Here is a 14,445-nt window from a genome sequence, read left to right on the forward strand (position 1 = left end):
GACCATGTAACGCTTTTACAACATAAGTGTGCTGGTTATCAAGGCACAAAGTATGGACACGGTTTTTTTTAAATTAAGAGACGAGCTTAAAGTTCTTTACTGACCATAATTTTCACTTGTCTGACCGCTTGCATGATGACGAGTTTCTCACACGACAGGCCTATCTAGGTGATGTTATTATTATTATTTTTTTTCCGCCTGAATGATCTGAATCTAGGATTACAGGGACTCTCCGCAACTATATTCAATGTGCGGGACAAAATTTAGGCTATGATTAAGAAGTTGGAGCTCTTCTCTATTTGCATGAACAAGGACAACACATATGTCTTTCCATCATTGTATGATTTTTTTGTGTGCAAATTAACTCAAGCTTACGGACAATGTCAAATGTGATATAGCGAAGCACCTGAGTGAGTTGGGTGCTCAATTACGCAGGTACTTTCCAGAAACGGATGACACAAACAACTGGATTCGTTATCCCTTTCATGTTTCATGCCCTGCCTCCAGTCCACTTACCGATATCTGAACAAGAGAGCCTCATCGAAATTGCAACAAGCGGTTCTGTGAAAATTTAATTTAAAATCAGAAGCCACTGCCAGATTTCTGGATTGGGCTGCGCTCAGAGTATCCTGCCTTGGCAAATCGCGCTGTTAAGACACTGATATCCTTTGCAACCATGTACCTATGTGAGAGTGGATTCTCGGCCTTTACTAGTATGAAAACTAAATACAGGCACAGACTGTGTGGAAAATTATTTAAGACTGAGACTCTCTCCAATACAACCCAACATTGCAGAGTTATGTGCATCCTTTCAAGCACATCCTTCTCATTAACATGTGGTGAGTTATTCACAATTTTCAATGAACAAATAAGGTTTTATATGCAAGATGGTTAAATAAAGAGTACAATGATTGATTATTATTATATTATTATTTGTGCCCTGGTCCTGCATGCGAGCCGGGTTGTGACAAAAACTCACACTTATGTTTAATAAATGTATCGTATAGTGTGTGTGTGGCAGGCTTACAATGATGGCAAAAAAACATTTGAGAGTGAGCTGACCCTGGTGCTAGAGGGGGTATGCAGCTGGAAGTTGGATGTTTGAAGGGGTACGGGACTATCAAAAGTTTGGGAACCACTGATCTACAGTATCCATCCAGCCATCCATCCATCCACAGCATGCATGCCCATCCATCCATCCATCCATCCATCCATCCATCGTATCCATCCATCCACCATATCCCCATCCATCCACCCACATCTACAGTATCCATCTATCCATATCTACAGTACCCATCTATCTACAGTATCCATCTAGTGTTATACAAACTTATAAGGCTGAGCACAGAAATACTGTCCTTCACTTTAACACTTTAATATGATCTATGGTCCTTTCTGACTCATTCTGTGGGGTTCTTTTCATTCCATCATTTCACCTACAAAAACATAAACCTTTCTACTGAAAAGCCCCAGCAGCCTTTATGATTTCAAAGGACATCTAGCAGACATCTTCGGACTAGTCCCTATGGGGACTGAGTCAGACTCCCAGTGAAGTTAGTGTTTTACCAGGACGCTCCCAGTCTCAGAGCTCGGTCTCTCTCTGTCTAGCTGGAGATAAAGCATTTGTAACAGCGTGACATACACACATTAATCCTCTTATAATACCTGCTCCCACTCATACCTCTGGGACTGTCAGGGACAACGCTATGGTTGCTGCAAACAGCACCAGACATTCACAGGCTCATTTTGCTGACGAAGACCCAGTTTGGGGTTGAAACGATGTTCAATGAACCTACCCCTGGGAACATGTACCTGTGTGTGGATTTCATTATTCGTTAGACCATGGTTTCTACAACGTGATGATCTATTTCAGACAACCACACTGTAGTGTGTGACAGAGGAGAGGTGAGGAGAGGGGAGGAGAGGTGGTGGGTGTAGTAACTGCTAGCCTGTATCCTCCACTCTGCCGGTGATGAGAGATGGGCAGGAGAGCAGTGATCTCATCTCTTACGAGTGGGCAGGGCCACTGCTCAGTGTACTGGGGTGATAGAGAGAGACATTAGCTTTACGTGCTCAGTATACTAACCACGACTCAAAACACACACAGGCACTCACAGTGCACACACACATCAATAAACTGTGGGGTGACATTGAGGGGCCGTCAGCAGCAGTCAGTCATGTATGGAGTCAAACGGATTGCGATATTAGAGAGTAAAGGCAAAGCTTAAGACAACCGTTTGCCCAAGTTTGATAGACTATAAATCGATGCAGTGTGCGTTCAGAATTAAAACAGGGCCAAAGTGGACAGGGGTGTGGGCCTACAGTATCTCTCCAAAAATAGACTATTAACATCACACTGCCAGCGTAGGCAAGAAAGAGGGGAGTGCATGTGGAGAGGGAGAAGGAAGAGAGAGAAAGACAAAAGAGAGCAGTAAATAAGTGTGACAATGATGAACGTTCTAGGATTCGCCCCTCTCTCCTCTCCTTTGTCTCAGAGAACAGGAGTCCAGTGAGACAGCTTGAGTCCCTTGATCTCCTGCTCCCTCTTTCTCCCTCTTTGCCTCCCTGTCTCCCTCCATCCACTGTTGACTGCCGGGGTGTTTGAACATGTAGAACATGCGTGCTGCTAAACATCCATCAACTGAACACAGCCCTGAAACACCACCGCCTGCCATCCTTAACAACCCCCCATCTGCACTATCAACCTCACAGCCCAGCTCACAGCCCAGCTCACTGCCAACTGGGCATGAGAGGGAGGAGGTGGTGGAGGGAGTGAGGGAGCACACAGACAGACACACACAAATGCAGTTACATCTTTTTGTCTGTTATGGTACACTAGAGGCCAGTTGTAGTCCTGAGAAGAGGCCACTTTTAAAGGAATCTGTTTAAAAATACATCACAGGCATGTGTGAGTCAGTGAGACAGATCATCAGTTCTGGATTCAACAAGGAGCAGCACTGCTCTACATCGGCACATCTTAACAGCACAGACAGAACCGCATTGAGAAAGCTCCAGCACCAATAAACTTCCCCTCAATCACCTCTTGCTCGTTCACGCCTCCCTTCATTCTGCCTCTGTATGAAAGATGATGTGGAGCTGTGATGGGCCCTAGTTCTGTCCAGATCACTGATGAGCTGAATTGTCCCTGTCATTCATTCAGACAACACCGAATGTCTGGGTCTATCAGAGCATTCCCGGTCAATCAGCTTTACTGAGGGCCATGGATGAGAATGAGAGTTTCAGATAGACAAAGTGATTGCGGACAAAGGACATTATTTCAATAGTACTGTGTAGTTGCTTGTGAAATTGCAAAATGTAAAGTTCCAATGACAAATCATGCAAAGATGCCTAATTTTAATGATCTAATGATTATGGATCTCATGAATATAGTAAAATGGTGGGGTAGTGTGATGTCCTAAATGCAGCATCTGTCTAACTTATTCCAATGAGAGGACCAAGGCCCTCATTACTTGAGTTCCAGTAATCAAACAAACCACTGGTGGAAAGAAAGACAGACACAGACAGTTGGATAGACAGACAGATAAATAGATACCCACCAGCCAGACATAGTGAAGTCCCGGTAAAGCATCCTCTTCCCCACTTCCTTCCTCTGTACACGTCTGGGGAACTCCAGATGTGTAAACTCGCCTCCTAACAAGTGCGGCTGCATGTAGGCCTTTACAGAGAGAGAAGAGAAAAAGAGAGAAAGAGAGAAAGAGAGAAAGAGAGAGAGGAGATTGCCGTCCTATCCACTGGGCATTTCAATCACACAGTCTATTAAACCATCCAAGACACCAGGCAGGAGAGTTAAGCCTAGTAACTGTCTGTACAGGGAGTCATATGTTGTGATAACTGACAGCTGTGCTTAATAAGAACAGAGCAGACCTGGGTTCAAATACTATTTGAAATCTTTCAAATACTTTGATCGTTTTCTCTGCCTGGAATGTTAGATGCCTGGGGTTTGCACTTTTGCGACTAGTCTATTGGTTCCGTTGCGCCAGTCAAGCACAGCTAAAGTTCCCTATGATTCAGGGGGTTGTAGTCGAGTTCCTCCACTTACCGGGAACTGTGGGAGCTATTACACAGACCTGATCAGAAAATATGAGTATTTCGTAGTTTATTTCCAAATATCAACAATACAATATAATATTCAAAGTATTCAAAAATGTAGTCGAATATAGAGAATCAACTGAAGGCAATTATTTCCCTTGATATTCAAATAAAGGTCTCAGAAAAACAAATAACATTTAAAAGTATCCTGAATACCTCTCAGAAAAACAAATAATATTTGAAGGTATTTGAATATGTGCAAGTTATTTGAAACCCCCCTAAAAATGATGGCTGCTAAATATTTGATGAAGAACTAAAAAACTACAACAGTTTGTTTGATTAGTTTAAAATACTGTATATGATCATTAGGGTCAAGGTCAATAACTAGATCTACACAACAAATGACCTGGGACATGGACTTCTGATGTCCCTTTCAGGCATTTAGCTAGATCTAGGAAACCGTGTGAGGAACATTGACTCATAACAATAGAGCAGAACACTTTTGCAGTTTAAAATAATGACAAAAATACATTTACATAATGAGTGAGACATAAGGTAATACACTTACACTTGACATCAAGTTGTTATACATATGTAGTGACTGTGGTCATGTGGTGTGATACAGTAGGAGCTGAATTCTTCCTCTTACCAGGAACTGCAGGCGCTGCCTCTCTGACTCTGGTGTGAACTCTGTAGACATGGGGATGACCTCTCCACCTCGGATAATGATCGCTCTGAAGGGCAAAGCAACAAAACAATATGTGTTTATTTCTGTGTGTGTAAATACAATGGCTCTCCCACACCACATGTCCCTGCAAGAATGACCTTAATACCAGTAGACAGCATTTTTTCTCTGTTACCCAAATTGTAAATTAAAGGCTTTTTAAAATAACCACACATTTGTGAATCATTATATTAATCAAGTGTGCAACACTATGTGCAATGTGGTTTAGATGAGAAGCTCCTGTATAGTTTGAATTGGTGTCCTTATTTTGTTTGTCTATATACTATTACAGTATGCTAATAGCTGAACTCAAACCTGAAGCCGGAATGTGGCTTTGGCCACACCACATCCAAGGCTAGTGTAAACAGAAAAGTTGAGAGAGATAGATCTCACCAGACATATTTTGCTCATCGAAATCCACCCGTGTGCATGTCTCTCACCTGCTGTCCCCGGCATTTCCAACATAGAGCTTTCCCAATAAAAAGAGTGCACACAGAGCAGTACAGCCTCCTGAGATGTTAAACACAGCCTTGTCTCTCTCAATCTGGGCATCCTGCAAACACAACAAACACATAAGTACACACACACACAGAGCAAAAAAGCCTTGTCTCTAAACATATATTTTCCAGTTACAAAGTAGTACAAAAGAAGGACATGATTTGGATTAAAGTCCTTGCTACGGTAACATACCATATATAACATTTGCATTTTGTATTTATAATGGATCCCGATTAGCTGATGCCAAGGCAGCAGCGACTCTTCCTGGGGTCCAAGCACATTAAGGATGACTCACAGTAAGAGCATTATGTCCAAGAACAAAAACAATAAATGAAAACCTAAAGACGAGGTGAAGTTTGAGGGAGTACTCGTTATTACATGGCTTAATTAGGTTGATTCATTTAGCACTAATTAAACCGAGAAAATTATTTTAAAAATCCATGATGTTAATTCATTAATAAAGGTGAATAATTAATCTGTCACTGAATTAATCAAAAAGCTAACATAAAAAAAAATGTAACCAAGCAACCTATAGCTCTACCAAAACGATGTACTATTTCACAAGTTAACCCTTTCTATATGATCATGAGAGAGTCGTGGAGAAGTTAAAATGGTTTGAAGCACAAACCAGAGTATGTAGCCTTGTACGAGCAAGAACAGCTCATAGGGCAGCAGCCAATCTCATGTTTCTGTAGCGTGAAGCAGCTTGATGTACATTGTACACCCCCCTGGATAGGATGCTCGTCTATCGCTGGGTCAACAATCCCACTGTGACGCTGGCTGTATGAATACGGGTCCAGACCAGGAAGTGATGAGTGAAAATGTGTATCCTGGGTTACAGCAATGTCATGAGTCTCTAAAGATATGTTAAGAGTGAAGAAATAATGCACGCTAATACATGTACTCTGTCCCTAGCATGTAGTTCGCTGTGGAAAACACACAAGGTTAGTTTCACAAGACTGTGTGTGTGTGTGGTTTGTGTCAAATAAAATTGTATAGGGCCGAATACAACAGGTGTAGACTTTACAGTGAAATGCTTACTTACGAGCCCATTCCCAACGATGCAGAGTTAAAAAGTAAGACAAATATTTGCTAAATAAAAATAGTAACAAAAATAAAACCTATACATACACTGAACAAAAATATAAACTCAACAGGTAACAATTTCAAACATTTTACTGAGTTACAGTTCATGAAGAAATCAGCCAATTGAAATAAATGAATTAGGCCCTAATCTATGGATTTCACATGACTGGGAATAAAGATATGCATCCTTTGGTCACAAATACCGTAAAGTAAATGGGATCACAATGGGCCTCGTCACTGTATTTCTGTGCATTCAAATTTCCAAATCGATAAAATGCAACTGTGTTCATTGTCTGTAGCTTATGCCTACCCATACCATTGCCCCACCACCACAGGGCATTCTGTTCACAACGTTGACATCAGCAAGCTGCTCGCCCACATGACGCCATACACGTTTCCTCACAACTTGAGCCATCTGTGGCAATGTGTTGTGACAAAACTGCACATTTTAGAGTGGCCTTTTGTCCCCAGCACAAGGTGCACCTGTGCAATGATCATGCTGTTCAGCATCTTGATATGCCACACCTGTTAAGTGGATGGATTATCTGGGCAAAGGAGAAATGCTCACTAACAGGGATGTAAACAAATTTGTACACATCATTTCAGAGAAATAAGCTTTTTGTGCTTATGGAACATTTCTGGGATATTTTATTTCAGCTCATGAAACATGGGACCAACACTTTACATGTTGCATTTATATTTTAGTTCAGAGTACCAGGAGTACCATTACAGAGTCAATGTGCAGGGGTACGAGGTAGTTGAGGCAATACAGTATGTAGGTACGGGTACAAGTGACCAGGCATTCAGGATATATAATAAACAGAGTAGCAGCAGCATATGTGAAGAATGTGAAAGTGTGTCTATGTGTGTGTCAATATGCATGTGTGTGTGTGTGTGTGTGTGTGTATGTGTGAGAGGGTGTGTGTGTGTGTGTGTGTGTATGTGTGTGTGTACAGTATGTGTGTTGGACTGTCAGTGTAGTATGCGTGAGTAGAGTCTAGTGAGTGTGCATAGAGTCAGTGCAAGAGAGTCAGTGCAAAACAATTAAAATAATGAAATAAATAATAAAAACCGGGTCAATGTCAATAGTCCGGGTAGCCATTTGATTAACTAATCAGCCGTTTTATGGCTTGGGGATAGAAACTGTTCAGGTGCCTTTCGGTCCCAGACTTGACGCTCCAGTACTGCTTGACATACGGCAGAAGAGAGAACAGTCTATGACTAGGGTGGCTGGAGTCCTTGAAACTTTTTAAGGCCTTCCTCTGACAACACCTGGTATAGAGGTCCTGGATGGCAGGGAATTCGGGCCCAGTGATGTACGTCGGATGTGGCAGGGCTTGCCAACTATCACGGAGGATTTTAACAGGAAGCACAGCCGAGAGCTGCCCAGTGACACGAGCCTACCAGACGAGCTAAATGGCTTCTATGCTCGCTTCGTGGCAAGCAACACTGAACCATGTATGAAAGCACCAACTGTTCCGGACGACTGTATGATCGAGCTCTCCATAGACAATGCGAGTAAGACCTTTAAACAGGTTAACATTTACAAGGCCGCAGGGCCAGACGGATTACCAGGACGCGTACTCAGAGCATGCGCTGACCAGCTGGCAAGTGTCTTCACTGACATTTGTGTGTATGTGTGCGTGTGTGTGTGTGTGTGTGTGTAAAACTCTCCTGTAACAAGGCCCTAGTGACACGCCAGCAAACATTTCCCACCACTGCTGTCGGCTTGGAGGAGAAACACATTTCTCAGGAGATGTGTGTTTGTCTGTGTGCGTGTGTGTGTGTGTGTGTGTTACGAAGGGGGAACGACGTGAACAAATGTGTCCTTCACCCAGGGTGAGATTTGAATCTGTAGCGGTGCATACATATTCATCATGTCATCAAACGCCTGTGGCTGCAGGGAGGGAAGCCTTCAATAATAAATATTTCCGCATAAAAAACTAGCTACACCTTTCTTCCCTTATGGCATCTGGTAGGCACAATGAAAAAAAACTTTCACAATTACATCAAAGCATACAAACAGTCAATCCAAGACAACAAGTTAAAATTAGGGTTTTTACCCCATTGCAGGCATAATTGACTGTAGCTTTAGTGGGGTATATGCCTGTCTTTCCAGAGCAGCAGAGAGGAAGACTAGGCTTCCCAAAGATCTGATCTTCCCCTGTTATTTCTGTCCTTCTGTAAACAGATTGCTGATAAGGCCGTCGTGACCCATGTTTCTTTTTGATGTTTACTTGTCTCTGTGTGTTTATCAGGCTCTGGCAGCCTCCTCCAGACACGGCCTGTTTCCATAGGAATGTGGTGATTCATGTCAGCCTGAGAACTAGACTCCGAGCTGGTGGTTGGTGGTTACCCCAGATAAGAGAGGGGTAAACTAGTCAGACAGAGTTACTGGCAAATTATGCACCACCACCACCCCAATAATGATGACAGATTTACATTTATTTGAGAATTAGGTTAATTAAAATAAGAAGCGAGATTACAAAGAGATGGGGGAGCAGAGGGACAGAAAAGCGCAGCTTCAACTCTTCAAAACAAGAGGAACCAGAGGGGACGTGAGGAAAGATGGGAAAGTTGCCTTGTCCCTGTGAAGAGAGAGTGACAGAGAGAAAGAATGAGAGCAGCTTTATCACGTTATGAAATCAAGTATGTGAACGAGCTGAATAGTGTGAAATATCATGGTACGGGTTTAACATCTAAAATTCTCCATAATAGACTGCTTTTGGATCAAAGCCAAAAATGTGTGTGACATCCACTCAACTGTATCGGCATGACCATGTACTGTTTGATGAAATTCTGGATTTATATATAGAGGTTTAATCTTAAATCCTTGTACATCACACTTTCATTATAACACGATCGTTAAGAATCAACACAGTCTGAAATGTGCACAGGTGCATAAGGAATGGCGCATTATTATTAGACTCGATAGCTTAGGTTGACAGTGACAATAGACTGGGAAAATCACACTAACTCTCAATAGATGGCTGCACACTGCCATCTAGTGGTGATAGAGGAAACGGCTGCCGCCGCAGTACCCAGGTTTGTCTGAAGTTATGCATGTTAATATCAGAATGCATTTTGGCACTCAGATATCAGCATTTCAGGCTTAGATGTTATCAATTAACTAGACACCAGGAGGTGAGCTCTCTCAGATATGTAGATAGGAAACGACAGCTGAAGTCAGCAGGGACAAAAGCAAGAATCCTCAATAAGAACGTTAGACAACGAGGCTAATAAACCACGACCTTCCTGACCCCTCATTGGCCAATCCTGTCATGACCACTCTTTTGATTGGCTCTGTGTGTATGACCACTGGGCTGCTGACTGAGCTAATTTAAGTCCACACATCCACTTACAGCCCCACAACCAGATGTTGAGCAGCACAGACATTTTTGGAGGGCCTGCGGGTTGGAAGGGAAAAGTCCACCAATTGCGCTACTGTGGATTGACTGGCACCATATGCTGCTAATTTGAAGGGAACAGTCACAGATAATGGATTAAAGCGACGGGGAGATAGAGAGGGGGTAACATGCCTTATCACTGGCAGCCAGCTGTTAAAACACCCACTCGTCTTAATGCTAAGGAGCTGCCGAGGAACACAGACACAAGATGGAGCAAATTAAAATCAAACCTGGAGTTTAGAAACATTGTAAACTGGGTGATTCGAGCCCTGAATGCTGATTTGCTGAAAGCCCTGGTATATTAGACTGTATACCACAGGTATGACAAAACATTTATTTTTACCGCTCTAATTACATTAATAACTAGTTTATAATAGCAATAAGGCACCTCAGGGGTTTGTGGTACAGTTGAAGTCAGAAGTTTACATACACTTAAGTTGGAGTCACTAAAACTCGTTTTTCAACCACTCCACAAATTTCTTGTTGACAAACTATTGTTTTGGCAAGTCGGTTAGGACATCTACTTTGTGCATGACAAGTAATCTTTCTAACAATTGTTTACAGACAGATTATTTCACTTAATCACAATTCCAGTGGATCAGAAGTTTACATACACTAAGTTGACTGTGCCTTTATACAGCTTGGAAAATTCCAGAAAATGATGTCATGGCTTTAGAAGCTTCTGATAGGCTAATTGACATCATTTGAATCAATTGGAGGTGTACCTGTGGATGCATTTCAAGCCCTAGCTTCAAACGCAGTGCCTCGTTGCTTGACATCATGGGAAAATCAAAAGAAAATCAGCCAAGACCTCAGAAAAAAAAACTGTAGACCTCCACAAGTCTGGTTCATCCTTGGGAGCAATTTCCAAATGCCTGAAGGTACCACGTTCATCTGTACAAACAATAGTACGCAAGTATAAACACCATGGGACCACACCGCCATCATACCGCTCAGGAAGGAGACGCGTTCTGTCTCCTAGAGATGAACGTACTTTGGTGCGAAAAGTGCAAATCAATTCAAGAACAACAGCAAAGGACCTTGTGAAGATGCAGGGGGAAACGGGTACAAAAGTATCTATATCCACACTAAAAGGAGTCCTATATCGACATAACCTGAAAGGCCGCTCAGCAAGGAAGAAGCCACTGCTCCAAAACCACCACTAAAAAGCTAGACTATGGTTTGCAACTGCACATGGGGACAAAGATCACACTTTTTGGAGAAATGTCCTCTGGTCTGATGAAACAAAAATAGAACTGTTTGGCCATAATGACCATTGTTATGTTTGGAGGAAAAAGGGAGATGCTTGCAAGCCAAAGAACACCATCCCAACAGTGAAGCTCTGGGGTGGCAGCATCATGTTGTGGGGGTGCTTTGCTGCAGGAGGGACTGGTGCACTTCACAAAATAGATGGCATCATGAGGCAGGAAAATTATGTGGATATATTGAAACATCTCAAGACATCAGTCAGGAAGTTGTAGCTTGGTCGCAAATGGGTCTTCCAAATGGACAATGACCCCAAGCATACTTCCAAAGTTGGGGCAAAATGGCTTAAGGACAACAAAGTCAAGGTATTGGAGTTGCCATCACAAAGCCCTGACCTCAATCCTATAGAAAATTTGCGGGCAGAACAGAAAAAGCGTGTGCGAGCAAGGAGGCCTACAAACCTGACTCAGTTACACCAGCTCTGTCAGGAGGAATGGGCCAAAATTCACCTAACTTATTGTAAGAAGCTTGTGGAAGGCTACCCGAAACATTTGACCCAAGTTAAACAATTTAAAGGCAATGCTACCAAATACTAATTAGGTGTATGTACACTTCTGACCCACTGGGAATGTGATGAAAGAAATAAAAGCTGAAATAAATAACTCTCGACTATTATTATGACATTTCACATTCTTAAAATAAAGTGGTGATCCTAACTGACCTAAGACAGGGAATTTATGAGGATTAAATGTCACGAATTGTGAAAAACTGAGTTGAAATGTATTTGGCTAAGGTGTATGTGAAATTCCGACTTCAACTGTATATAGCCAATATACCACGGCTAAGGGCTGTATCTAGGAACTCTGTGTTGCGTTGTACTTAAGAACAGCCCTAAGGCATTATATATTTATTGGCCATATAAATCACATTTTATTTGTCACATACATGCGTTTAGTAGATGTTATTGCGGGTGTAGTGAAATGCTTGCGTTTCTAGCTTTAACAGTGTAGTAATATCTAACAACAATACACACAAATCTAAAGTAAAGGAATGGAATTAGAATATATAAACATTTTGGCAAGCCATCTCAGAGCGGCATAGAATAAGATACAGTAGAATAGTATAGAATACAGTATATACATATGAGATGAGTAATGCAAGATATGTAAAGATTATTAAACATGACTAGTGTTCTATTATTAAAGTGGCCAGTGATTGATGTACCACACCCCCTCGTGCCTTATTGCTTAATTAACCTACTTCAACCATACAGGCAGAGAACGTCTGTATGGACAAAAACCAGACAGCTTTATTAGAAATAAAGAAGGAAGCTGCATTCATACAATGCTTACTAGTCCTATTCCCAGTGGGTTGCGATGTTGATCTCCGTATGCCAACTGCTTATATAAATCGGCAGAAAAAATAATACTGTAATTGCCGAGAGGCCGCTGATCAATGTCCATCAACTGAGCAGATAATGAACGGATAATGAATAGTTAAAGTGTGCCGCGATGTCTCTTAAAGTGAATGTGCTGTATTTAATTGATGCTGCGGTGTCCCTTATGCTATAATTAATGTCTAATTAATGCATGGTTAATATGTGTAGAGTCCCTTATTCTCAGAACATCACCCAGCACAATTGAAAATACGTTCCTTCAGACCGGAGTTCAACAGGCCACAACGTAGAGGAACGTTCAGGTAGAAATAGATGTAGAACAAACATGCCCGTCTCTGACATGTAAAACAAGGAATCACGTCCAGTCTTTTCATTACACTTCCATCTACAATGTTCTCCTACTGAACATAGCCCTGAACTCACCATCTCTTTAAAAGCGTTCTCAATGGCTCCCATCACCATGCTCTCGTGATGGATCTTCTTTTCTGTGAAGAACCTGGTGGGCGGGGGGTGGCTGGGAGAGCCGGGGGCCCCTGCAGCCCCCCGCAGGGAGGCGGCCCTGGTGATGCCCCGGTGGGTGGTGGGGGTGAGGTGGTAGTTGGTGGGCTCTTCCCCCTGGATGATGGGGGCCAGCTGGGCCGGGTTCCTCAGGACATCCAGGACCTCCTGGAGGTGTTCTATGATGTGGTGCTGGAGCAGCTTAGATGCCACCACCGCTGCCCCTGAGCCCGCGTGGCCGTCAAACAGACCCCAGTAGTGGAAGGTCAGTCCGGGCTCTACGTCCTACACACACAGTATTTCAGAAGGAAACAGATATTCCCCAAGCACAAACACATACTGTTTTGTTTTTTCAGTGGTAGACCTGAAAACTGCAGCACACACATAGGAAGCTTGTGTACATCTCAGAGACTATCAAATATACATATATTCCTGTGTGGTCCGGCATGCACAGACACACAGGAATTTAAGTAGAACAAAACAAATGCATACAAACCACATGCATACAAATACATCACTTGACTTCATGTACCTAAAACACTTTCATATCCCACTGTAGCTGCAAAACTATTGTTTGCAAGCAGTCTACAATGTACAACATAGAGCATGCCAAAAACAGTACATCATGCTGGACTCTACACTGGTATTATTTCACTGTCTGATGAAGTGATTAAATGGGGCACTTGTGTAGGTCTATATTGGTGTAGGCTTTGAGTGGGCCTGAGTAGAACGGGTTGAGAGGGACAGGAGGCTAGACTTACAGCTCTGGAACCAACCCTGGTCCTGGACATCTACAGGCCCACTGCTACTAGTCTGCAGCTCTGGAACCAACCCTGGTCCTGGACATCTACAGGCCCACAGTTACTAGTCTGCAGCTCTGGAACCAACCCTGGTCATCTACAGGAACACAGCTACTAGTCTGCAGCTCTGGAACCAACCCTGGTCATCTACAGGAACACAGCTACTAGTCTGCAGCTCTGGAACCAACCCTGGTCCTGGTCATCTACAGGCCCACAGCTACTAGTCTGCAGCTCTGGAACCAACCCTGGTCCTGGACATCTACAGGCCCACAGCTACTAGGCTGCAGCTCTGGAACCAACCCTGGTCCTGGTCATCTACAGGAACACAGCTACTAGTCTGCAGCTCTGGAACCAACCCTGGTCATCTACAGGAACACAGCTACTAGTCTGCAGCTCTGGAACCAACCCTGGTCATCTACAGGAACACAGCTACTAGTCTGCAGCTCTGGAACCAACCCTGGTCCTGGTCATCTACAGGCCCACAGCTACTAGTCTGCAGCTCTGGAACTAACCCTGGTCATCTACAGGAACACAGCTACTAGTCTGCAGCTCTGGAACCAACCCTGGTCATCTACAGGAACACAGCTACTAGTCTGCAACTCTGGAACCAACCCTGGTCCTGGTCATCTACAGGAACACAGCTAATAGTCTGCAGCTCTGAAACCAACCCTGGTCCTGGTCATCTACAGGCCCACAGCTACTAGTCTGCAGCTCTGGAACCAACCCTGGTCCTGGTCATCTACAGGAACACAGCTACTAGTCTGCAGCTCTGGAACCAAC

General features: G+C 43.2%; 1 protein-coding gene across 1 annotated transcript in view; it reads right to left on the minus strand.

Annotated features, from left to right (window-relative positions):
* Positions 1-14,445, minus strand: part of LOC106584502 (protein phosphatase 1H) — a 42,847-nt gene that overhangs the window by 11,621 nt on the left and 16,781 nt on the right. Inside the window, exons 3-6 of the mRNA XM_014169885.3 lie at positions 12,791-13,150; positions 5,215-5,327; positions 4,700-4,784; positions 3,558-3,676 (exon numbers count right to left, since the gene is read on the minus strand). Of these exons, the coding sequence (XP_014025360.1) occupies positions 3,558-3,676; positions 4,700-4,784; positions 5,215-5,327; positions 12,791-13,150 (677 nt within the window). The remainder of the gene's footprint in view (positions 1-3,557; positions 3,677-4,699; positions 4,785-5,214; positions 5,328-12,790; positions 13,151-14,445) is intronic.

Source organism: Salmo salar, chromosome 23, assembly GCF_965601325.2.
Source record: "Salmo salar chromosome 23, fSalSal1, whole genome shotgun sequence".
In the NCBI taxonomy this organism is placed as follows: Eukaryota; Metazoa; Chordata; class Actinopteri; order Salmoniformes; family Salmonidae; genus Salmo; species Salmo salar.